The sequence below is a fragment of the Arachis hypogaea genome, chromosome 6 (assembly GCF_003086295.3).
Source record: "Arachis hypogaea cultivar Tifrunner chromosome 6, arahy.Tifrunner.gnm2.J5K5, whole genome shotgun sequence".
Classification (NCBI taxonomy): domain Eukaryota; kingdom Viridiplantae; phylum Streptophyta; class Magnoliopsida; order Fabales; family Fabaceae; genus Arachis; species Arachis hypogaea.
Window position 1 is genome coordinate 114,830,251 of NC_092041.1, and position 23,738 is coordinate 114,853,988.

Sequence of the window (23,738 nt, forward strand, 5' to 3'; positions counted from 1 at the left end):
TATTTGTTACTCAAAAATAAAAACAAAATAAATGTAGTTTTGAAGAAAATAAAAAAATATTATTTTAGTCAACAGTGTTTAGAAATAATTTTAAAACATCTCTTTTTTTTTATTACATTTATCTTTAATGGTTACAAATGTTTTTAGTTGGATAAAATATCATATATTTTTTTTGGTCTCAAATTGTTGGGATAAGCATTACAGTGGTTTGGTATTATTTCACAATTTGTTTGATAAAAAATACTATTAAAGATGATAACATTATAATACATGGTAAATTCTTGTAATATAGCGATAAAATTTTAAATGGAGTTTTGATCTGTGACGGATTAGCCCTTATCCTGTTGGAATGGAGAATTCTGTAAAAAACTAAAAAAAAAATCACCAATGTGAATAATATTTAAAAAATTTTAAAATAACAAAGTTAAAAAAGAAAATAAAAAAATTAAATTATAAAAAATAAAATTTTCATTATTGCATTGCGAAAATATTTAGGTTTTGAAAATACATACATCTTATTATTATCCTTTCGACTAATTTAACCCAAATCATTTATCTAAGAAAAAAATATAACTATTTTAACATTTTTCTCTCTCGTTTTTGTTAACTATCATAACACTAACTATTTCCTTGAAAACAAAAAGGTATAACACTGATTTATTTTTAAATTTTGATTCACTTTTATAAAATTATATATATATATATTATTTGGAAACTAGTTTTTCAATTAAAAATCTAATTTCTTTTTTGTTAAAAAAAATGAAACAAACACACCTTCAATATTCTTACACTTGAATAATTAGCATTTACCAACAGCGCAAAATCTATATCATTGAAAATTCGGAAAAAAAATAATAATGGAATAATTAATTATATTATCTAATTATTTTTCCAACATATATAAGGGAACCCAGTCACGTCACGCATCAGCTGCAGCTAAATCTCGAGTAGCACCACAAGAGCTGCTTCGATATTTCGAGTCTCTAGGGTTTCTCTTTCTTCTTCTTCTTCTTCCTCTTTTCTCTAATGGCGGAAGAATCGCAGTACGAAACCACAACCACTCCTCCTTCGTTGAAACGCAAGTACGACGACCAACCACCGCCGTCCTCGGGCCGCGTCACCGGATTCTCCGATGGCCCGCCTCCGCCTTCCTACAACAACGTCCCTCCGCCAGACCCCTCTGGCATCGAGCTCGCCAAGCTCCGGGCACAGGAGGTCGCCGCCCGCCTCCTCAGCGGCGCCCCTCCACCCGCTGCCGCCGGAGCTCTCGACGCCAAGCGTCCAAAGGTCGATAACGGCGCTGCTCCTCACTCCGGTTTCGATTCCGTTGCTGGTGAGTTAGGGTTTCACTTATCGCTTTCGATTTTTCTGCTGCACATAAAAATATTTGGTTCTAATTCCTTCGGAGGGAGGGTTTCCATGACGCCGTTTCGATTTCATTAGATAATTAGTTGGTTTGAGTGTAGAATAAGCTAATCTGAACATACATGACTTCTTAGCTTAGTTTTGTTTTTTCTATTATTAATTTTGCACTGAATAGTTTATCTTCTCTGTCAGATGTTCGATTCAAGAGTTTTTTGATTGTTTGCTGTTTTAAATTCAAGATAAGCTAAACTAGAAACTGGATTCACTGCTTTTATCGTTAACAAAAAAAAAAAAATTAGAATCACCGCTTCTTGCCTTCAGCTTATTCATGTTTATTTGTTGCGTGTTTTAATATTTTGATGGGCGTGGGGGTGTTTCAGATGTGAAGTCTCAGTACTCGGCACCTTCGATTTCTCCATCTTCGGTTTCTTATGGGCATCAGGGTGCAAGCAAGAAGATTGATATCCCCAATGGAAGGGTTGGTGTTATTATTGGCAAGGGTGGTGAGACCATCAAGTACCTTCAGCTCCAATCTGGGGCGAAAATTCAGGTTACCCGTGATATGGATGCTGACCCCAATTCAACCACCAGGACAGTTGAGCTTATGGGTACTCCTGAAGCAATTTCTGCTGCTGAGAGGCTTATCAATGAAGTTCTTGCAGAGGTACTGATCGTTCTTGTAGTTGTATTGATCTAGTTTTTGGCCTGCTTGTAATGCTACTAACTCGAGATAGCTGCTAGCTTTTAGTTTTAAACCATATTAGTATCAGTATGTCTCAATTTTTGTTTTGTTCACATGAAGAATGTTTCTGTACTTCTGTCCTCTATGTTAGGACTCGAGGAAATTATTTTGGTTTGAAAGTATATTATGAACTATAATATGAAGTTTCAATAGTTATTGCGTTTCTAACAGGCTGAAGCTGGAGGTTCTGGCATTGTAGCTCGACGAGTATCTGGGCAAGCTGGGTCTGATGAATTTTCCATGAAGATCCCAAATAATAAGGTATGCAAATAACTTTTCAGTATTTTTTTTCCTGTTATATTTTATTTTTTTAATCCGTTTTAAGTGGTGGTTGGGCTGTTTTTCCCCAGGTTGGTCTTGTTATTGGTAAAGGTGGGGAAACAATAAAGAATATGCAAGCTTCCACTGGAGCTAGAATACAGGTTTGCCCTTTTAACTATTTTTAGTCGTCTTCGTGTTAAATCCTGAATCGTATCTTCTTTAATTGGAAAAAAAGGTCAAGCGTTAAATATGACTTTACCCATATCTTTGTTATTACCTACTGATAAGAATAGACTTGACTAATAAAATGACTTAATGTAAATATTTGAATTTTTGGAATTCCTATTTATTATCGATGATCATGATTTCTTATTATTTTTCAGGTGATTCCTCTTCATCTTCCCCCAGGTGACACATCCACGGAAAGAACAGTAAAAATTGAAGGGAACCCTGAACAAATTGAGTCTGCAAAGCAATTGGTTAATCAAGTTATCAGTGGCGAGGTATGTTCCGTGAACATCTCTTTTTGTTGGATTTTGCCATGGCTAGCAAGTTTTGCTTGCCATGTACAAGTCCGATCCTGTTTGAAAATATAGATTTTCAAGTGTTCTCCATATTAACTGTTGATATCTGTTAATCATTATGTGGGATGGATGATTTTGCTTTAACTTGATACATTTATGTTTGTGTATTTTCTTTGGTATGAATATATGAGAAGTATGCCATTTAATTGCCAGATGAGGCCATATTAATGTGTTATGTCCTAAAACTTGAAAGAACTGATGATTGTTGTAATTGTGTTGTTTTAAGTCTAGCATTTTTTTAATTGAAATAAAAAAGAAAAGAACACCAGTGACCATTGCAGGAATAAAACATACAATTTCCACTTTGGTAATATGCAATTGTTTTGACTTCTGACATTGTTTGGCCTATGAAACTTTTAGGGTTAAGATTCTTTTCATGGATCTTGCCATTTTTCATATTATGTTTTTATGTGTAAAAACTGGAATGGATACCCTGAAATGGGTTAAGCTGGAATAAGGTGGTGACTTTTTAGTTGCTGAGACATTTTTTGTCTCTAGCGACTGGTATATTTTTTGGGTATTTCTTTATAGTACTTAACAGAAGGAGAAGACCATATAGCTTCGTATCTTTCTTGGTTTGCAGTTCCATCTTAGATGTATTACAGATGCATTCGCAGAGATGGATGATACACTGAATTGATCATGTCCAGTAGTTATATTGATAATATACTGTAGCTCTGTTATCTTTCCCAGTTTAAAATGGATTTGGCTCAGAAGCTACGGTATAAGTTTTCATTATGCCCCTTCTAATAAAATGCTTGCTGATGAAGTTAAATTTTGTCATGGATAAAATAGCTATATGCACTTCTCAATTATTATGGCGTGTACAAGTATATATGAGAATTTCTGCAACATCTATTGTTCAAAAAAATTGATTAAAGTGGATGGTGGATATTATTACGTTGGAATCAGTTAGATCAGTTTTGCTGTATACAATACCATATCCTTTCTAGGGCTTTTCTTGACTAAGGTTAAGTTCTGTACTTAGTATTCTGTTGTGGTTTATATTATTGGTGACTTCAAGATTACCATATTGTGCTTTCTTTTTTGGTTTTGGGTCAAATTAATTTAATGAATAGCCTGTTCAGCCATGGATTGTCCGTAAGTGAACTTGTTATTGGGTCTATTGGAGGGTTAGTTTGTTTGGTTTGGACCATAAGTGACACCAAGATGGAATCTCTTTGTTGGTATTCCCTCAGCAATCCATGGTATGGTTCTAAATCTCAGTTTCAATATATTTGAAGGGCAATAAACTACTCTTAATGTCTTAGCAATGTCATATATAAATTATCATATTGTGTATTGGCTTCATCTTAGACTTCCTTAATTTTGCGCTGTAGTTCATTGCAAAAAGAAAACTGCTATATACTTGTGGTTGAAGACAATGTTTCTTATTATGTCTTATGCTGGTCTTTAATTTGTCATGATCAGGGATCACCCGAAGCTTGTCCATTGTGAAGCTTGTAGCTTACTTTATTCTATTCCCTGTCATTATTCTGTCCAATTTTCTTCCAGTTGCTATAGTGTCATAACTCATTATATCTGGATATTAGATTATCATATTTATCTCGTTTAATGTGATTTGAGCTTGAGTTCATTGCTCGATGGAACTATTATCTACTTGAAAGAGTGTTACATCCTTTCTGACAAAATAATCTTATTCGTAATTCATCCAACCTTGTCTTCATAAGTTTGAGTCTGAGCTTAATAAGTTTGCTTATGTTCTCATCTTTTTCCCTTCTCAGGTTTCTTCTCACTTTGAATAGTAGTTGGTTGTTTCACTTGTGTTTTTATTTGAGGCCTGTTCATGTGATATTAACTTAGATTGGATGGAAGAAAGGTTGAGAGGAGAACATTTTTATATTAAGGAGCAAAGAGTTATATTGGCAATATACATATACTTCCTATTCATGGTTGATCCTGCTTCTCCGATGCAGTTAAGATGTTATTCAAAAAGCCTAGCTAGTTTAGTTATTGTGAATGATAAATAATTTAATATTGTCAATTCTCAAATATATTACTCCATATTTTGAGATATTACTCAATGGATTGCTTTTTGATGGTATAAAGACTGTATGCTTGCCTGTTTCTACGGTTTGTGCTTTTCTTTTTGTACCCATTCATTTCGAATAGGAAGAGGGTGTGCTTCTGCTGGAGTAACTCAGTTACCACGAACCAGTACGGTATGTTGGCCCTTATACCACTCTCTGATCAAGTATGGAATCTGCAATGTAACTTGTAACCTTATCCTGTGTTTTTCTATGTATATCTTTAGTGATGTATGTTTTACTTGTTTATTTGTTTGTGCAACTGTTTCTGTATGTAATGCCATATTTTGGTTGCGTTTGTATGTTTTATTTGTGTTCACAATTTATCTTTCTGCAGAATCGTCTTAGAAATCCATCAATGTCTGGTGGTTATTCTCAGCAAGGTTATCAAGCCCGGCCACCATCTAGCTGGGCTCCTCCTGGTGCTCCAATGCAACAACCTGGTTATGGCTACGTTCAGCCTGGAGGCTACTCTGGTCAATCGCAGCAGTATCCACCTTATGCAGGCTATCCTCCCACTTCAGCTGGTGGATACTCCACCAATTGGGACCAATCTGCTGCACCACCACCCCAGCAGTCTACTCATGGTGCTGGGTATGATTACTATGGTCAGCAGCAGCAAAACCCTGGAGGTGCACCTCCTGCTGATGGCAGTGCTTACAATTATAGTCAACCACCTTCCTCTGGTTATAGCCAACCTGGACATGGCTACGGTCACGATGGGTATGGTGGGTATCAGGCACCGCCGCAATCAGGGTATGGGCAGCCACCATCATATGATCAACAGCAAGGTTATGGCTCGGCCCCTAGCTATGGCAGTGGAAGCAACACAGCACAAGAGGGCCATGCTCCTAATTATGGATCACATGGTGATTCAACCCAAGTTCCACCTGGGCAACCCCCTTCAACCACTCAGCAAGGTTATGGTTCTGGCCAACAGCCAAGTCCAAATGCTGCCAACTATCCTCCACAAGGTACTGCTCAGCCCGGTTATGGGGCTCCCCCAACCTCCCAAGCTGCCTATGGCAATCCGCCCCAAGCAGGTTATGGAGGTGGTTATGGTCCCCCACAATCACAAAAGCCAGGCAGCACTCCACCTGTTTATGGACAGTCACAGTCACCCAATACGGCTGCAGGCTATGGTCAGTCTGGCCATGTGCAATCAGGGTATCCCCCTGCCCAGCCTCCGCCTTCTGGATATGGCCAACAAGAACCGGGTTCTCAAAGGGCTCCACCATCTGGTTATGGTGGTGCCCAACCAGGGTATGGTGCCCCATCATATGGTGCTCCGGGTGGTCAACCTGGGTATGGTCAAGCTCCACCATCATACAACAGTTCTTACGGTGCTGGTTACACTCAGCCTCCAGCATATTCTGGTGATGGAGCAGCAGCACAAACTGCTCAGCAGGGTAGTGTTCCAAAATCTTCACCGCAGAGTTGATTTTGTAGTTCAATTTAGATTTATGAATTACTATCTACAGTGTGTGTTGTAGTGTGACTTCTGCAAAGGTACCGCATTGAGATAATATTCCAACATTGTGGCCTTAATTTGTTTTTGACATTGAAGTTCCGAAACTTGATGAGTTTGCATGGATCTTTATTCGTGACAACTGATAAGCAACACATTTTCTTAATGTATCCTACTGTTGCTGTCAGTGCAATTGATTTAGGTCAACATGTTAATCTAGACAAATCACATGCTTTAATATGCTAAAACAGGAGACAACTAGTGCTCAAAGGATGGATTTCGGTACTGGAGAGAGACTAAACATTTCAACTTGTCAACTTTTGTAGTGAGATTTATTGAAACGTGTTTGAATTTTAGGCCAACTTCCAACAATGTTCATTGAATTTTTCCCCCCAAAACAAAAGTTTCCCTTGATTTTTTCTTTTATTGGTTTAGTTTAGTTTATTTTGCAAGAGATTCAAAATCCTTTGTTAAAAAAAAAAAACAGAATACAACAACGATTTACTTGCACAAGCTAAATTCATATTATTGGAGGTAGTGTGTAATATTGCTTAGGAGTTGGTAGAAAATAATTCACTTTGTTATTATTATTATTATAGGTGTGTTTGGTTTGTGTCTTAAAATACTGAAAATAGATATACAGAGGGATAAAACGTGTTTGGTTGTTGACAGATACACAATAACAAAAATTGTATTCCAAGTGTGAAGATAGCATATTTGGTGTCATTGAGGTGGGAGAGCCAAAAAAAGAAAAGAGACAGAAATTTAAAGAAATCTTTTAGTGAATATAAAACCCTATAAATTAAAGAATAGTTTATCGAGTAATTATTATCATCACTACAACAGTGAGATAGATAAGAAGAAGAAAAAAGATAGCATAAAAAAAGAAGCTAAAACATAATTAATTAGTAGAAGATCAGTGGTGTTTTCTTGTAGCAAATTAAGGCTAGACATAAATATAAAAAAAACAATCGTATCAAGATGGCAGGAGGTGCATACATTGAAAGTGGTGGACGACAATATGAGGGAAAGGTGACAGCATTCGTGTTAATTACATGTTTCGTTGCTGCTATGGGAGGTCTTCTCTTTGGATATGATCTTGGTATCACGGGAGGAGTCACATCTATGGAACCATTCTTGGTTAAATTCTTTCCAGTTGTATATCAACAAATGCTAGATGATTCCAGTACCAATCAATATTGCAAGTTTGACAACCAGCTACTGACATTGTTCACTTCTTCTCTGTATCTTGCGGCATTAATAGCTTCTTTTTTTGCTGCCACAACCTCAAGATTGTTCGGACGCAAGCCATCCATGTTTTTGGGGGGCTTATTTTTCCTTGTTGGAGCATTGTTGAATGGTTTCGCAGTTAATGTTGAAATGCTTATCATCGGTCGAATATTTCTAGGTTTTGGTGTTGGATATTGCAATCAGGTGAGAAACGACATCATTAATTCACATGCATTATTAATAGTTAGTTCTTTAAGACCAATAATTGTTTGTTAAAATAGTCTGTGCCGATTTACTTGTCTGAGATGGCTCCGACTAAAATTAGAGGAGCACTCAACATCGGGTTTCAAATGATGATCACAATCGGAATTCTAGGTGCAAACCTTATCAACTATGCAACCTCGAAGCGCCAAAATGGGTGGAGAGTATCTTTGGGAGTTGGAGCTGTGCCAGCAGTTTTGCTGTGTGTAGGGTCTCTTTTCTTAGAGGAAACACCAAACTCTTTGATCGAAAGAGGGCAACACGTAAAAGCCAAGACAATGTTGCAAAAAATCCGTGGCACTAACAATGTTGATGAGGAATATCAAGATCTTGTTGATGCAAGTGAGGCGGCTAGTAAGGTGGAAAATCCATGGAAGAACATTACAAGACGCAGATATAGGCCTCAACTCACTTTCTGCACTTTCATTCCCTTCTTCCAACAACTTACCGGAATTAATGTCATCATGTTTTATGCTCCAGTACTTTTTACCATTTTGGGCTTTGGCAATGATGCCTCCCTCATGTCTGCAGTTATCACAGGAGGTGTTAATGTTCTTGCTACACTTGTCTCTGTTTTCTGTGTAGACAAATTTGGAAGAAGGCTATTATTTCTTGAGGGTGGCGTTCAGATGCTTGTTTCTCAGGTAAAAGATAAAAATTCAAGTGCAGTTAATTTCACGTGAAATTGATAATCGATATATATTAACAGCTCTTAATTATTAACTTCACGTAAACTTAATTGTACCTGAATTTCCACTCAAATATAAATAAATTTATATAAAAATTTGTATGCATGACGCGACTAAGCAAGAGAATTATTGCATGTATGGATTGTAGATTGTGGTTGGAATCATGATCGCGATGAAGTTTGGATTGAATGGTGAAGGATCATTTAACAAAGAAGAAGCAGACATCCTGTTGGTGTTTATTTGTTTATACGTGGCAGCATTTGCATGGTCATGGGGGCCACTAGGTTGGTTGGTACCAAGCGAAATATGTTCTCTTGAAGTTCGACCAGCAGGCCAAGCTATTAATGTGGCAGTCAACATGTTCTTTACTTTTGGCATCGCTCAAGTCTTTCTTAGCTTGCTTTGCCACTTCAAGTTTGGTCTCTTTTTCTTCTTTGCTGCTTGGGTGCTCGTCATGACCATTTTTATTGCCTTCTTGTTACCTGAGACTAAGAACGTCCCTGTTGAAGAAATGAACTACGTTTGGAAGTCCCATTGGTTTTGGAACAAGTATATGCCTGAATGTGAAGATCTCGTTGCTGGGGCTTACAACAATTTTGAAGCTGCTCCTCAAAAGGAATAGTAAAAGGCTATCAGAATTTATTGGAACAAGTATAAACTTGCCATCAATGATTTCAAGCAACTTGTTCTGGTAGTTGTTACCGAAGATATTTTATAAAGGTGAACGTTATGGTGTGTAAAAATGGTGTTTATTTATAAAAAATTTCCTACAAAAAAAATAAGTTAGGCTAAATTTAAATACCAACTCATAGCACCATAAAATTGATCTTTTATAAATGACTATTCTATAAATAATTGTATGAATGCTAATCAAAGTATATCCTAATTTTATTTTTATCAAATTTTGCTGGCTTCCTTTTCTTTACTTGAATCAATACTAATAAACTTTTTTTATTTTTTACACTTGAAAAAAATTAACTCTTAATATTTTTTGGTCCTTACAAAATTATAAATAATTTTAATTAAAATTATGAATATAATTAAAAGGTTTATTTTTTTAATTAATATCAGTCAAATTTTTAAATTATTTTTTATTTTAATTTTTAAATACTAATTTTAAATTCTAAATCCTTCAAAAAATTTAAACAATTAACTAATTAAAAGTTAAATATTTTAATTATTCATAAAATTAATGCATACAACTGTTAATAAGGTCAAAACTAATCCAATCCAACAGACACTTTCTAATTGTCACACTGTCATCCTGCTTCTTAATATTATTTATAACAAAATAATTATATAGAAAATCATGAATTAAATAATTTTATGGATATTTAATTTAATTTTAATTTTGTATTTTTTATTTTTTGAATTAGTTATATTTTTAATTATGTACCATTATTAATAGAAGTATAAGTTTTTTAAAAAAATTATTAATTTGCTTAATCTATTTTAATGTTAATATTGTGATTAAAGTTGTCTGTTTTGATTCTAGTATTGAAATATATTGATATTATGGTTAGATGATAGACTTTGTAAATTAATTAGGTGATGTACTAGTGTGATTATTATTTTTATTGTGTCAAATTAAGATACTATTGTAATAGTACGGACAAATTTTATGTTTATTTCTGTATTAGTTATTTTTGGAATTGAGATTTTATTATTCTTAAATATTAATAAAAATATGTATTTTAAATTTTTTTACTATTTTATATTTTTTATTTACATGAAACTAAGTCAATTGATTTAACTAGTAACTTATTAGTTGAATCAGTAAATTAGTAACCTAATCGATTCAATCACCTATTCGATTTTGACAATTATGATTTTAGATAATATATTCTTATATTTTTTTATAGAATAACTAATTATTTTTAACCTCAAAAATCCGAGTGCTGATAAAACTCAACATAAAAAATTGAAATTGACTTTATATCAATAAAAAATTAATTTTTACAGATAAAATTATTTAAATTATAAAAAATTAAATAATATTCTTTAACTGAACTTCTAACATAATATAACTCTAACTTCTGATTTTATTATACATTATTACTCTCTTAATTCTAAATTTTATCCACCACTCTCATCCTTAATTACTATTATCATTATCTTCATCATATGCATTTCTTAAATTCTTGTGTATATTCTTAAGGCTGGTAATGGACAGTAGGATTAGGGTTTGAATCAATTGGATCAGTGACGTCACACAAGAAGCAGCTCCAGCTTAAAAATAAAAATCTAGTAGTAGTAGTAGTAGTGAACAAAGAAGTGAGAACCAACCTTCCATATTTTTCGAGTCTATAGGGTTTCTTCTTCTTCTTCTTCTTCTTCTCTCCAATGGCGGAAGAATCGCAATATGAAACTTCCACCACTCCTCCCTCGTTGAAGCGCAAGTACGACGACCAACAACCACCGCCCTCCGCCCGCCAAAGCGGTTTTTCCTCCCCTGACGCCCCCCCTCCACCGTCATACAACAGCGTCCCTCCGCCGGCCCCCTCTGGCATCGAGCTCGCCAAGCAGCGTGCACAGGAGGTCGCCGCCCGCCTCCTTAGCGGCGCCCCACCCCCCGCAGCCACGGGTCTCGACGTCAAGCGTCCCAAGGTCGATAACGGCACAGCTCCTCCTTCGGGTTTCGATTCCATGGGTGGTGAGTAGGGTTTTACTTCTCGTCTTCGGTTATTATTATTATTATTGTGATTACGTTTCTGCATTTATTTCATCGGTAGGTAAGGTTTTCACTGTACATGTTTCGATTTGGCTAGAAAGTTTCGATTATAAGCTGATTCACAGAATTCAGGGTTTTATTACGGAAGGTCTCAATCTTGGTAAAAATTTTTTAAATCCTTAGCTCTTCAACCATTTTTTTTAGCAAAAAAGTTTGGCTATGTGCTAGATGTTGTTTTTTTGTCACATAAACTTCTATTACTAGCTGCTCAAGTTTTGATCTAATTGTAATCGAGCGTTTTGATATGTTTTTGGATATCATTTGAAATTTTGAGTTAATGTTGTTTGGAGTTTGGTTACATTTGATGAGAAAGTTTTGATTATAAGCTGTATGAAGTTTCGTTCCATCAGTAAAGAGGGGTTCCGCTAAATTGTTGGATAAATTTTGGTTTTAAGCTATTTGGTTTTGATTCCGTGGCTTAGTAAGGGTTTCCCTACAAGGTTTGATTTGACATTACTCAAGATAATCAGGACACACATTACTTCTCAGATCAGGTCTTTTTAATTTTTCTTGAATTTATTTATTTATAGAATAATTGATTTTGCTTTTGAAAGTTTGATCAAGAATATTTTGATTATAAATTGGTTTGAACTGAAAATAAGCTACTCCAGAAATCACTAATTCTCATCTTCAGTGTGTTAATTTATTTAAATTTAAATATTATTGAACTTAATAAATCTTAATCTTTTAGTGAATGTTTGGTGTTGCAGATGTGAAGGCTCAGTACTCGGTCCCTACCATTTCTCCTTCTGCGGTTTCTTATGGGTACCAGGGTGCGAGCAAGAAGATTGATATCCCCAATGGAAGGGTGGGTGTTATTATTGGCAAGGGTGGTGAGACCATCAAGTACCTTCAGCTCCAATCTGGGGCAAAAATTCAGGTTACCCGTGACATGGATGCCGACCCCAATTTGCCCACTAGGACAGTTGAGCTTACGGGCACTTCTGAAGCCATTGCTACTGCTGAGAAGCTCATCAATGAAGTTCTTGCTGAGGTACCGACGTTCTCAGAACTCTATGAATTTGTGATGCATCCGAAAAAAAGGTTGTAATTATATGAAATGTTTTGTTTAATGCTGTAAGTTATTGTGTTTTTAATAGGCTGAATCCGGAGGTTCTGGCATTGTTGCTAGACGAGTAGCTGGACAAGCTGGTTCTGATGAATTTGTGATGAAGATCCCAAATAACAAGGTATGTGAAGGTTTAAATTATTTGGTTTTATTCAACTCCGGTTCTTTCTTTCTTTCTTTCTCACCTTCACTGAACTTTATCTGGTGGATGGTTGGTCATGCGTTTCCAGGTTGGCCTTATAATCGGTAAAGGTGGGGAAACAATCAAGAATATGCAAGCTTCAACTGGTGCAAGAATTCAGGTCTGCCCTTTCAATTTTCAAATATTTGTCTTCTTTTGCTATTATATTCCAAACCCTTTTTCTTTTTCCTTTATATTTGTCCTTATATCTTTGACCGTAGTTTCTGATCACTGCTAGTATTAAAATTTGACTATGATAATCTCATACTTTTGAGATGTGGACTTTCAACCTGTTATTAGTGATATTGGCATTTTATGTATTTTTCAGGTGATTCCTCTTCATCTTCCCCCCGGTGACACATCCACAGAAAGAACATTAAAAGTTGAAGGGACACCTGAACAAATTGAGTCTGCAAAACAATTGGTTAATCAAGTCATCAGTGGTGAGGTATGTTTAGTGCACATATCCCTTTTATTGGATTGGGCTTTTGTTGTCATGTTTTGCTTGCCACTTCCCAAGTCTAGTTTATTTGTGCCCCTTCTATTTTCTGTATATATATGTTAATAATTCTGTAGTATGGTTGAGTTTATGGGTTGACTAGGTAATTTAATATTTGTTTTGTCACTGCCTGCTGATTGCTAGATGAATACTTGCACCTGTGATTTCCAGATTAGTCCATATTACTTTATGGGATCTTGAAACTTAAAACCGGACATGCTGAGAATTGTCATCATGCTACTTCACATTTATCTCTATTTTGCTTCTGGTTATTGCTTCTCTTCATCTATTGTAGGGGCAAAACTCATAATTTTTGAATTTTGTGAAGTATGTAATTGTTGTAAAACTGTGTAAAAGTTTGGCATGTTGGACTACTTAAAATGGGTTAGCTGGACTGGATTTGAGCTTGTGATTTCACGGCTAACGGGTTAAGATCATTTTGTCTCTAGTAAGTGCTATCTTTATCGGGATTCTGTTGTTAGCAGATGCAAAAGAACTTCATATTCTTTTATTTGCTGTTTTATTTTTAAATATACCTGTACAAAAAGTTAAAAGCAGATGGTGCACAAAGAATGATACTTTTCATGGATAATCAAAGCGGCATGAAGCTCTGCGCAAACAATGATAATGGTCAGAAGTCAAGATGTTGTATTGCAAATTTTGACAGTTTATCTGCCTGGTCTTTACAAGTTAAATCTTATTGGGTGAAAGGCTACTGTAGAAGTTATCCTTACTTTTTATATTTAAATATCAACTTCACATGAAGGCAACTGCATGTGAGTTTTCACCTTAAAAAATAAATTTACAGTAGAAGTTATTATTATGACCTATTGGATTCTTCATCCTTTCTTTTAAAACCTGTGCTTATCTGGCTCAAATACGGGCATGGATATGATAGTTACATGTACAGATTAATTATCTTTGGTATATAAAAGTTTATGGGAATTCCCAGAACTTCCAACGTTTTCTTGTTCTTCATTCAAATTATCTTGTGTTGGTGTGTTTATCTTGTATATTTTATACATAAATATACCTTCATTAATTTATTCAGATTTCAGAAAATTGGTTCAAGGGGATGGTGAACATGTTTAATTTGTAATTAGATTGGTCAATTTTCTTTTGCATAATACACCAAGCTCTTTAAGGACTGTTGTTCCTATTTGTGATTAAGTTATGCACTTTGTCCTCTGCTTTAGCTTAGCTCTTTGGAGCATCAAGGCTATGCTGTTATGTGATTGTTTTGTCCATACTGAGCTTGTTATTGGGACTATTGTAGGGTTTAGTTTGTTTTGGTGTGGACCATTAGTAATACCAACATGGACTCTCTTTGTTGGTTTTCCCTCAGCATGCCAATGTATGGCTGTCAATCTCAGGTTTGGTATATACTAAAGGGCAATAATCTCTTATTGATGTTTTGGCTTCGTCATATTTTGACTGGATATATATTTTCATAGAGTATTAACATCATCTTAGGTCATATCATTTGTGCATTTTTAGTCCATTGCTCAAAAAAATTATATACCTGAAACAACTATTTTATATACCATGCTGGACCTAATTTAGCAGAATAACTTGAAGCTTATCCTTTTTGAAGCTCTTGCCATTTTATTTTCCTCTCCCGAATTATTATTGCTTCCACTTTTCAATCTTATAGTTACTATTAACTTATTGAGGTCTCATATGTTGTAATTTCCCTTGGTATTTCGTTAACACTGTCATGAAACTACTCATCCCGAAAGCTTAAGCTGATAGGAGAATGCAACGTTAATAGTTATATCTCTAACACTTCCCCTCAAGCAAGAGCCTCTTTTGGGTTTGCTTGATTTCTGCATAGGCATTCTTTTTTCTTTTATTTGCCTTATGCTATTTTTTCACTTTTGGGGTTCACGAAAGATCAAACTCTGGACTTTTCGTACATAGAGCTCTGATACCATGTTATGAAATTATTCATCCCAAAAGTTTAAGCTGATAGGAGAATGCAACATTAATGGTTATATCTCTAACAAACACATGGTTGCCTTGTTTAAACATTGTGATTTGTGCTTGAGTTCATTATTTATTGCTCTAGTAATCATCCTCTAGTTAAAAAGGTGTTTCATCTGGAGGATGAAACTGAACTTTATCCTTTGAGGCTCTTGACGTTTGACTCCTTATTTTCATATTTCTGTCCAGTTGTCATTCTTACAGGATTCCTGACACATTTTTTGATGTTATTATTATACTTATTGTTATTATTATTTTAAATCTTTATCAGTGGTTTCTTATTCACGTATTTTACATTTCTTTTCCATCAATGTTTCCATGTTGTACATTGTGGCTTGTCTCCCTCTCTATTGTGAAGGCTCTTTTACTTTCTATTTTTGTTGCCTATGCCTATTCTCATAATTTGTCAGCTATAGTCTCTGTAACACTGTTGATATTTTAGGACCGAGTTTGGTAAGTTTATGGCTGTTGTCATAATTTCCCTTCTCCGCTTCCTTCTCCATTTGAATCCTAGTTGGTTTACTTGTGTGTTTATTTAATGTTCCAATTGAGCTTAACGTCTTTACTGAGGGGAGGGAAGGTTGAGGGTTTTTTTTTTTTTTTTGTGCAGCAAAGAGATGTCATCTTGACAAGCTGTATGTTTTGGATTTGTATTTGCTCCAACTTCTCTTATGTAGTTAATAGCTATTATATCAAAGCCTAGCTGGTTGAATTATTGTGAATAGTTTATAGAATTATAGTGTAATTATCTCAAAAGTACTTTATATATATTGAGATACTTACAGTGGATTGCCTTTTGAGACAATAGAGATAGTATGCTTGTCTGCTTCGTTGGTTTGTGTTTTTTGTTTTTTTGTTTTTTTTTTGTACCCATTCATTTCGAATAGGGAGAGGGTGTTCTTCTGCTGGAGTAACTCAGTTACCACAAACCGGTACGGTATGTAGGCCTTCATATCCCTCTCTGATCCTGTAAGGAATCTTTAATCTAACTTGTTAAGTTATGGCTTATAATCGTGTTATTTATATTTTTATTTTTAGTGATGCATGTTTTACTTTGTCTTTTTGTTTGTGCATCTTTTGCTGTCTGTACTGCCATATCTTGGTTGAGTTTCCTCGTTTTATTTGTGTTTGCAATTTGTCCTTCTGCAGAATCGTCTTAGAAATCCAGCAATGTCTGGTGGTTATGCTCAGCAAGGTTACCAATCCCGGCCACCATCTAGCTGGGGTCCTCCCGGTGCTCCCATGCAGCAAGCTGGTTATGGTTACGTGCAGCCCGGTGGCTACTCTGGTCCAACAGGCCAGTATAACCAGCAACCATATGCAGGCTATCCACCTGCTTCATCTGGTGGATACTCCACCAATTGGGACCAGTCCTCTGCACCACCAGCCCAGCAGTCTACTCATGGTGCTGGGTATGATTACTATGGTCAACAGCAGCAAAATCCTGGCGGTGCACCTCCTGCTGATGGGAGTGGTTACAATTATAGTCAACCACCTTCCTCTGGTTATAGCCAACCTGGGCATGGCTATTCTCAAGATGGCTATGGTGGGTATCATGCACCACCGCAATCAGGGTATGGGCAGCAACCATCATATGATCAACAGCAAGGTTATGGCTCAGCCCCTAGCTATGGCAGTGGAAGCAACACAGCACAAGAGGGCCACGCTCCTAATTATGGATCACATGGTGATTCAACCCAAGTTCCACCTGCGCAACCCTCTTCAACGTCTCAGCAAGGTTATGGTTCTGGCCAACAGCCAAGTCCAAATGCTGCCAACTATCCTCCACAAGGTTCTGCTCAGCCTGGCTATGGGGTGCCCCCGACTTCCCAAGCAGGGTATGGAAATCCACCTCCCCAATCTGGTTATGGAGGTGGCTATGGTCCCCCACCACAGTCGCAAAAGCCGGGTGGTACACCACCTGCCCAGCCACTACCTTACGATCAACAGGAACCAGGGTCTCAAAGGGCTCCACCAACTGGTTATGGCAGTGCAGGACAACCAGGGTATGGTCCCCCATATGGTGCTCCAGGTGGTCAACCTGGATATGGTCAGCCTCCGACATCATACAGCAACAGTTACGCTTCTGGTTACCCTCAGCCTCTGGCATATTCTGGTGATGGTAATGCAGGAGCACCTGCGCAGGCTGCTCAACAGGGAAGTGTTCCTAAAACTTCACCTGAGAGTTGATATTGTAGTTTTGATAACTTTGGTACTTATGGATTGAGGACTAGTACTAGTAGTTTATCTTGTTTTAGTGATATTGACATAGGCATTGTTGAGTTGACAATAGCATGGCCGCCTGTTATCTTTTGAGATTATTGAGGTTACGTAATTCCGGAGCTTGCATGTTCTTTACATGCAAAAGATAGCACTGCTATGAGGCATAAAATCTGAACTGTAGAAGGGTTCTCTGACTTTGAAGACATAAGTCAAGCTGCCTCTGCAGTCTGCACCGCTAGATAGAAAAGTAGAAAACACGTCCCCTTTTTTCTTGGTGACAAGAAAACACATCCGTTTGAATGCTTGTGAAAGTATTTTAATATTAAAATCGTAAAAGAAATAATAGTGCTAATTAGATTATTATAATAATAGGTACTAAATATTTTTGCATAAATTAATAATATTACATAGTCCATTTTTTTACATTTATTTTAGTATAGAAAATATTGAATGATGGTAATAGGTAAAGCATAACTCAGGTCCTGGTTGCGGTTGTGAAGGTTTAGAAGTTATTTTAACTTTTACATGATAAAAAAATACAGTATTAATATTTATAATTTTTAAAATTAATGTGACTTCTTAAAAAATTATTTAAAGTGTTTTTGAAAAAGTTAAAAAAATAATTTTCTCTTTTTTAAAAACTTTTTTACTTTTTTTTAAAAGTAAGTATTTTTGTGACTAAAATTAAAATAAAATAACTTAGATGCTTTTATTGCTATCTTTTCACGGCCAAAAATGATTTTTTTAAAAAACACAAAAATTTAAAAATCAAATTTTAAATTGGTTTTTTAAATAGTTATTTTATTATTCTCACAAAATTTTGAGTTAAATGCACACCGGTTATAAAAAATGATACCGCTTAATTTTAGTCGTGTTTTAGAATATGTTGAAGGTATTTTTATCGTTAACAAATTTAAAGCATTTAAAAAATATTTTTATCATTATCTTTTAATTTTAGTAGCATTTTAAAATATTTCTTTATATTGAAACGCAAAACTAAACAACATCAAACAAAATAATAGCTTTTTAAAATATTTTGAAAGTATTTTTATCCTTTATTTTTTTTTTCGGTTAACTTATCCTTTTTTTTTATTTTATCAAGATGTTCGGCCCAAAGTTGGATATTTAATTGGGCTTTCAGAATCTGCTTAAACAGACAAGTAGCATTAGGGTTTCCAAGACACATACACGAGTATAAAACTGGTCCATCTTTTCGCCCTTTGCCATGTGTTCTGGTCTCATTTAACCAAGCCAGCAGCTGCCTCATGGCAGAAATCAAATCCTTTGAGCCCCCTTTCCGATTTCGATCCTTTCTTTTCACTTCCGCTAATTCCTGGTGAGATCGCTGTTTATGTTTCCGTCTTTTTGCCTCATTTATTGATTCTAATATTGTTTTCCTGGTTATGGAGCTTACTACCAAATTAATCTTTATGATTATCGATAATGATAATAATGGTCAAAGGCTCTATAATAGAGTCAACAGCAGGGGCTTATTCAGTAGCCACTTGACTGCCGCTTAGAGCCAAGATCGAAATTATCAGATGAAGATCCTTGGAATCACAATCCTATTGTTTCAAGACACAATTTCTGATTATATTCTTTCTTATTACTGTTATTATCATTATCATTAGGGTTTTGCTGAAAAGTCAATTAGGTTTTACCAATATAGATCTGTTTCTTAATCGGTGATTTTAGAAATGATTGGTTAGTAAAAACCCTAAACCGTGTAATATTGTGATTCGGTGAATTTTATTTGGCATTTCAGTCAGACACGGGTGTTTGTTGCATTATTACTAAACAAGCAACCTTTTGCATGGTGCCTATATGAAAATCAGCTATTGATTCACGATTGGAGGAACCTCCTTTTGTGATTCCTTCAAATTTCAAGCAGCTACATATTTCACAACTAAGTTTTCTTCTTTCAATGAGTAGTTAACAAATATTATGTATGAGAATGAATGTATCTAAAAGTATTACAGGATTTGTAAACGAACCTGGAATGCTTATGTTGTGCTAGTATAGGCAATTTGGAATACTTATTGTCCCAAATATTCTCACCCTTGCAGATTGGTTACTTAAAATCTGATAATTATAGGCACTCTTTCATCCGACTACTGATCTACTGCTCGTGGACATTGAGATGGTTAAGGAGACGGAATATTATGACGTGCTGGGTGTCAGTCCCACAGCAACGGAAGCCGAGATCAAGAAAGCTTATTATATGAAGGTATCTAATTTATCTATCTTTTGCTTGTGGGCGTCATCTGTTTTCTACTTTTATTGCCATATGTAATACATCGATTAATTATTTCCCCAGAAGAATTAATATTATATGATTTGAATAATTAATTTCATTTACAATCTGTTCAAATACTCATAATTTAGATGTATCAATTTGAATTTTTTCCATTTAGTGAACTGAAAGCAGTGGATGCGCGTAGGTTTGATTGCCTAAGTAAATTGTGTACTTTTTCCCTGCAATAAGCCTAATATACAATAGACATGAAATGCTTCTACTAAAATGAATAATTTTGGAAATCCAGAAGAGAGATGCTGAGTCTTATCAATTTCTACAAATATCATATTGTATATTGGTAGCCGACCCCACTTAGTGGGACAAGGCTTTGTTGTTGTTGTTGTTGTATCATATTGTATATTGGATATTGAATCTGAAGATCAGTGGTTCTTTGGCCTATTTCCAATTTGTAAAGTATAACCAATTATTTTTCATCTTCATAATTGAAGGCACGACAGGTGCATCCAGATAAAAACCCCAATGACCCACTTGCTGCACAAAATTTTCAGGTGAGGGTGTTATATTTTAATTAGACCTGCTATTTTGAAGGCACTTTATTGTAAAACTTCATTTGAGTTGTGTAAGAGGATTGCAATAAGAAATTTCACTATCCTTTCATGTAGTTGGTAGAGCCATTCTACATGTCTTAGTTGTATTAAGGCATCATCTCCCATTATTTTTAAGCCAATTTTGAGTTGTAAAGGCTACAATATATCTTTTCCTCAATAATATCCTTTTCTACTTGTCAAGTTGAGCATGGTCGGTGAAGAACCTTAAATAATAAAATATTGTTAACCGTTGTATACCTGCCATTGTTAACAAGTCTACCAATAAATTGAACTATTTCAGCCTCACTTACATTTACCTTGTTTTGTATCTTCATACACATTCATCAAATGTTCTTTATTTTATTTTATTGACCTTTTATGCTTTTGTTATCTTTAATGGCTGAGCTGCATGTTGGGAGTATGCCTTTAATAAAATTGGTATTATCTTGAGCCATTGTATTCATTATTCATTATGCATAGCTTGGATTTTACCGTTGTTCAAATCATTTTACCACTCTAATTTTGGAATTTTGCTTTGGTATTAGGTTTTGGGTGAAGCTTACCAAGTTTTGAGTGATCCAGCTCAAAGGCAAGCTTATGATGCTCATGGGAAATCGGGAATCTCAACGTTAGTTTCCTTTTTTAAACCTTACAATATATTAAGTAATATTCTAACATCAATGGTGAGGATTATACCTAAATTTTTAATTTTTTTCTGTTCTTTTCAGCGAATCAATTATTGACCCTGCAGCAATCTTTGCCATGCTTTTCGGTAGTGAACTTTTTGAGGAGTATATAGGCCAGTTGGCGTTGGCATCAATGGCCTCAATGGATATGTTTACTGAAGGGGAACAATTTGATCCGAAAATTTTACAAGAGAAAATGAGGGTACAGCTTCACAAACTTTCTCAATCATGGCTCCAAGCTTATTTTGCTTTCTCTTTGCCATACTTCACTTAATATATTAAGTGGTTTAATGTATGCACTTGGTAACTAAATCCATATTTTCAGAATGGTCAGACACCCTCCAAAGTGTGTTATTACTTAATTGCCTCAAGTGAATGAAGCATTCCCTCCATAACATTTTATTCTTCATTCAGGTTGTTCAGAAGGAGAGAGAAGAAAAGCTTGCAGAGATACTGAAAGGTAGACTCAACCAATATGTTCAAGGAAACAAAGAGGACTTTGTTAATCATGCAGAAGCAGAAGTAGCCCGATTGTCCAAAGCAGGTACTGTCTACTATGCCTCAGCTGAAAGACTAATTTCAATAGGTGAAAGTGATGCAAATCTATCTGCTCAACGCAATTTATCACAAATAACATTTTATTGTAACAAAATTCGTTGAAATGTATACTTGTTTTGTTCCTAAAATCATGTTATGCTTAAGATGTTGACTTGTAAAACCTTAGCCTGATGCTAATCTCAAGTATTTGAAGTGTGTATAATACAACATTAACTCAGGGACTGCTTTTGCTTAATAAATTAGTTGTCTTTCTACAGCTTATGGTGTTGATATGCTAAATACAATTGGCTACATATACGCAAGGCAGGCAGCAAAGGAACTTGGAAAGAAAGCAATTTACTTGGGTGTGCCGTTTGTTGCTGAATGGTTTAGAAACAAAGGGCATTTTATCAAATCCCAAGTTACAGCAGCAACAGGTGATCATATTTTGTACCTCTTTTTCAGCTCTTCCTTGCTATGCTATGGATTCTTAATTCCAGCTCACATATTAACTTTAATCTAAACGTGTTATTTGCACAATTGCACTACACATTAAACTATTCTCATTTGTATTCCCTACTAAATAATTTTATAGAAGTTAAAAGATGAAGGTATATGACTCCAACAAGAGGTAGCACAGTTGGTTAAGGGTGGAGCACTGTGAGGACCTTTTTGGAGGGACAATCTGACTTGTCATCCCTCTCGGGAGTCCTCAAAGAGGTTGGGGGTCTTCCCTTGCCCTGGTGGGGGTAGCGGTGCTTCTCCCTACCTAAACTTTGTCATTATGAAGAAAGAAATTGAGTAAGACTGTTTGGGGTCAAAATACGCTAGCCAAGCCCATTCAGGCTAAACTATTTGATTTGGTTAAGTTAATTTTGGGATTGCAAAATCATAGCGCATCCAAATCCTTTGCAGATTGTGGACCATACATCATCCAACCTACTTTTAATATTTCACTTTTCTTTTATCTTCAAATAACTAAACAGACACAAGGGACAAAAAGTTATTATAACTGGTGGTTTTGAAATTGGTTTTCCTGGGTGGTTTGTTCTAGGGGCCATTGCTTTGATCCAACTGCAAGAGGATATGAAGAAGCAACTCAGTGCAGAAGGAAACTATACTGAAGAAGAGCTTGAACAATACATGCAATCTCACAAGCAGCTAATGACTGATTCTTTATGGAAACTTAACGTTGCCGACATTGAAGCCACACTCTCACGAGTGTGTCAAATGGTTGGTTTTGCTCAACCACTGTCACCTTGTATTTCATAAACCGGATATGGATTCTAGGCCTGCTTTAATTTAGATCATGTGTTTAACTATAGGTTCTTCAAGACAACAATGTCAAGAAAGAAGAACTTCGTGCCCGAGCCAAGGGGTTGAAAACTCTTGGCAAAATCTTCCAGGTGATATTTCTTTTCCATGTGTTTCCCTCTATGTACTTGTTATTAACTTTGCCCACTGATTGTGAAATAACGTTGATGTCAATGTAGAGGGTAAAGCCAACCAATGGGAATTTGGAAGAAAATGTTGTAAATAAAGCATTACATAAGTTGAACGGAAATGAAACTAGCAATAATGCTGGTTCTCCTAGTGCATCACTGAATTCCGCAGGTCGTGATTTTTCAGATCAAGCTAACTCTGTATCCCAGGTGCAATTTTAACCTCCAACAGCTGTTATTTTATTTTATTCTTTTATCGTTATTACTAAAAGTAGTTTTGTAATGACATTTTTTTTACCAAATGGATCTAGAGTCCATATGTGGAGGCTCCACAGTTTGCAGGCATGGAATTTGATCATAACTTCCCCAGGCCGACTGCACCTCCCGGAGCCCAGAGACCGGCAACAACTAGCAAAGATTGATACTTGACGGTTTGGAGGTTGATACCTGTATCGTATGTTCCCCCCAACACACACCACCACACATCTCTTGCTCTTAACCTTCATGTGTGGCTCGCATTAATGCTGTGGTTTATGCATTGTCAATAATTCCATACAAAAGATATCGTTGCCCTGGTGTCTTGTAATTTCTGTGTCTATTTTTATTGGGTTGTTTCCCCTCGGGCTCTTTTTCCCTTTCCTTGTGTTTTGTCTCTCAATTTATTATTATTTTTTTCAGATATAGGAATGCCTGTGTATTAGGGATTGTGATAATAAACAGAATTTATTGCATAGAATATGGTATTTTGTGGTTTTTGTAACAACACGATATATGTGTATTTTGCTTCGTGCTCCAAGTGTGTCCCTACTCTATATATGTTCCCTGAACTAGAATATTTCATGTATGAAATCCCAAGTGTGAGAAAATTCTCAATCAACCCACAAAAAAGAGAATT

At 35.6% G+C, this 23,738-nt stretch overlaps 4 protein-coding genes across 7 annotated transcripts; all 4 read left to right on the forward strand.

The window, feature by feature from the left end:
* Positions 1–859: 859 nt before the first annotated feature.
* On the forward strand, positions 860–6,655 carry LOC112755974 (uncharacterized). Its single transcript, XM_025804336.3, has 6 exons — positions 860–1,333; positions 1,746–2,029; positions 2,279–2,368; positions 2,458–2,529; positions 2,752–2,871; positions 5,338–6,655. The coding sequence occupies exons 1-6, from the start codon at positions 1,027–1,029 to the stop codon at positions 6,439–6,441; spliced, it is 1,977 nt and encodes a 658-aa protein (XP_025660121.1). The 5' UTR covers positions 860–1,026; the 3' UTR covers positions 6,442–6,655.
* A 668-nt stretch (positions 6,656–7,323) lies between these two features.
* Positions 7,324–9,565, forward strand: LOC112755975 (sugar transport protein 10-like). Its single transcript, XM_025804337.3, has 3 exons — positions 7,324–7,902; positions 7,980–8,603; positions 8,797–9,565. The coding sequence occupies exons 1-3, from the start codon at positions 7,450–7,452 to the stop codon at positions 9,268–9,270; spliced, it is 1,551 nt and encodes a 516-aa protein (XP_025660122.1). The 5' UTR covers positions 7,324–7,449; the 3' UTR covers positions 9,271–9,565.
* A 1,130-nt stretch (positions 9,566–10,695) lies between these two features.
* LOC112755976 (uncharacterized) lies at positions 10,696–17,427 on the forward strand. The gene is made up of 6 exons (XM_025804339.3): positions 10,696–11,301; positions 12,090–12,373; positions 12,480–12,569; positions 12,679–12,750; positions 12,958–13,077; positions 16,261–17,427. The coding sequence occupies exons 1-6, from the start codon at positions 10,992–10,994 to the stop codon at positions 17,299–17,301; spliced, it is 1,917 nt and encodes a 638-aa protein (XP_025660124.1). The 5' UTR covers positions 10,696–10,991; the 3' UTR covers positions 17,302–17,427.
* Positions 17,033–23,639, forward strand: LOC112755977 (chaperone protein dnaJ 10). Of its 4 annotated transcripts, none has more exons than XM_025804340.3 (11): positions 17,033–18,670; positions 19,401–19,561; positions 20,080–20,139; positions 20,724–20,806; positions 20,907–21,066; positions 21,279–21,408; positions 21,680–21,838; positions 22,456–22,634; positions 22,727–22,807; positions 22,895–23,053; positions 23,155–23,639. In XM_025804340.3, exons 2-11 carry the CDS (start codon positions 19,475–19,477, stop codon positions 23,263–23,265), a joined length of 1,209 nt encoding a protein of 402 aa, XP_025660125.1. In that variant the 5' UTR covers positions 17,033–18,670; positions 19,401–19,474; the 3' UTR covers positions 23,266–23,639. The 4 variants fall into 4 exon arrangements, with proteins under 4 accessions (XP_025660125.1, XP_025660126.1, XP_025660127.1 ...); XM_025804341.3 differs by having other exon boundaries at positions 18,489–18,670; positions 19,430–19,561; XM_025804342.3 differs by lacking the exon at positions 20,080–20,139 and having other exon boundaries at positions 18,489–18,670.
* Positions 23,640–23,738: the final 99 nt, after the last annotated feature.

Bases quoted from the DNA above. Each gene is read 5' to 3' on its own strand.
- LOC112755975 (XM_025804337.3), top strand. From the start codon at position 7,450: ATGGCAGGAGGTGCATACATTGAAAGTGGTGGACGACAATATGAGGGA. The intron at 7,903-7,979 runs GTGAGAAACGAC...TTGTTAAAATAG, and splicing joins GTGTTGGATATTGCAATCAG to TCTGTGCCGATTTACTTGTC. The intron at 8,604-8,796 runs GTAAAAGATAAA...TATGGATTGTAG, and splicing joins TTCAGATGCTTGTTTCTCAG to ATTGTGGTTGGAATCATGAT.
- LOC112755977 (XM_025804340.3), top strand. From the start codon at position 19,475: ATGGTTAAGGAGACGGAATATTATGACGTGCTGGGTGTCAGTCCCACA. The intron at 19,562-20,079 runs GTATCTAATTTA...TCATAATTGAAG, and splicing joins AGAAAGCTTATTATATGAAG to GCACGACAGGTGCATCCAGA. The intron at 20,140-20,723 runs GTGAGGGTGTTA...CTTTGGTATTAG, and splicing joins TTGCTGCACAAAATTTTCAG to GTTTTGGGTGAAGCTTACCA.
- LOC112755974 (XM_025804336.3), top strand. From the start codon at position 1,027: ATGGCGGAAGAATCGCAGTACGAAACCACAACCACTCCTCCTTCGTTG. The intron at 2,030-2,278 runs GTACTGATCGTT...CGTTTCTAACAG, and splicing joins TCAATGAAGTTCTTGCAGAG to GCTGAAGCTGGAGGTTCTGG. The intron at 2,530-2,751 runs GTTTGCCCTTTT...ATTATTTTTCAG, and splicing joins CCACTGGAGCTAGAATACAG to GTGATTCCTCTTCATCTTCC.
- LOC112755976 (XM_025804339.3), top strand. From the start codon at position 10,992: ATGGCGGAAGAATCGCAATATGAAACTTCCACCACTCCTCCCTCGTTG. The intron at 12,751-12,957 runs GTCTGCCCTTTC...TGTATTTTTCAG, and splicing joins CAACTGGTGCAAGAATTCAG to GTGATTCCTCTTCATCTTCC. The intron at 13,078-16,260 runs GTATGTTTAGTG...GTCCTTCTGCAG, and splicing joins ATCAAGTCATCAGTGGTGAG to AATCGTCTTAGAAATCCAGC.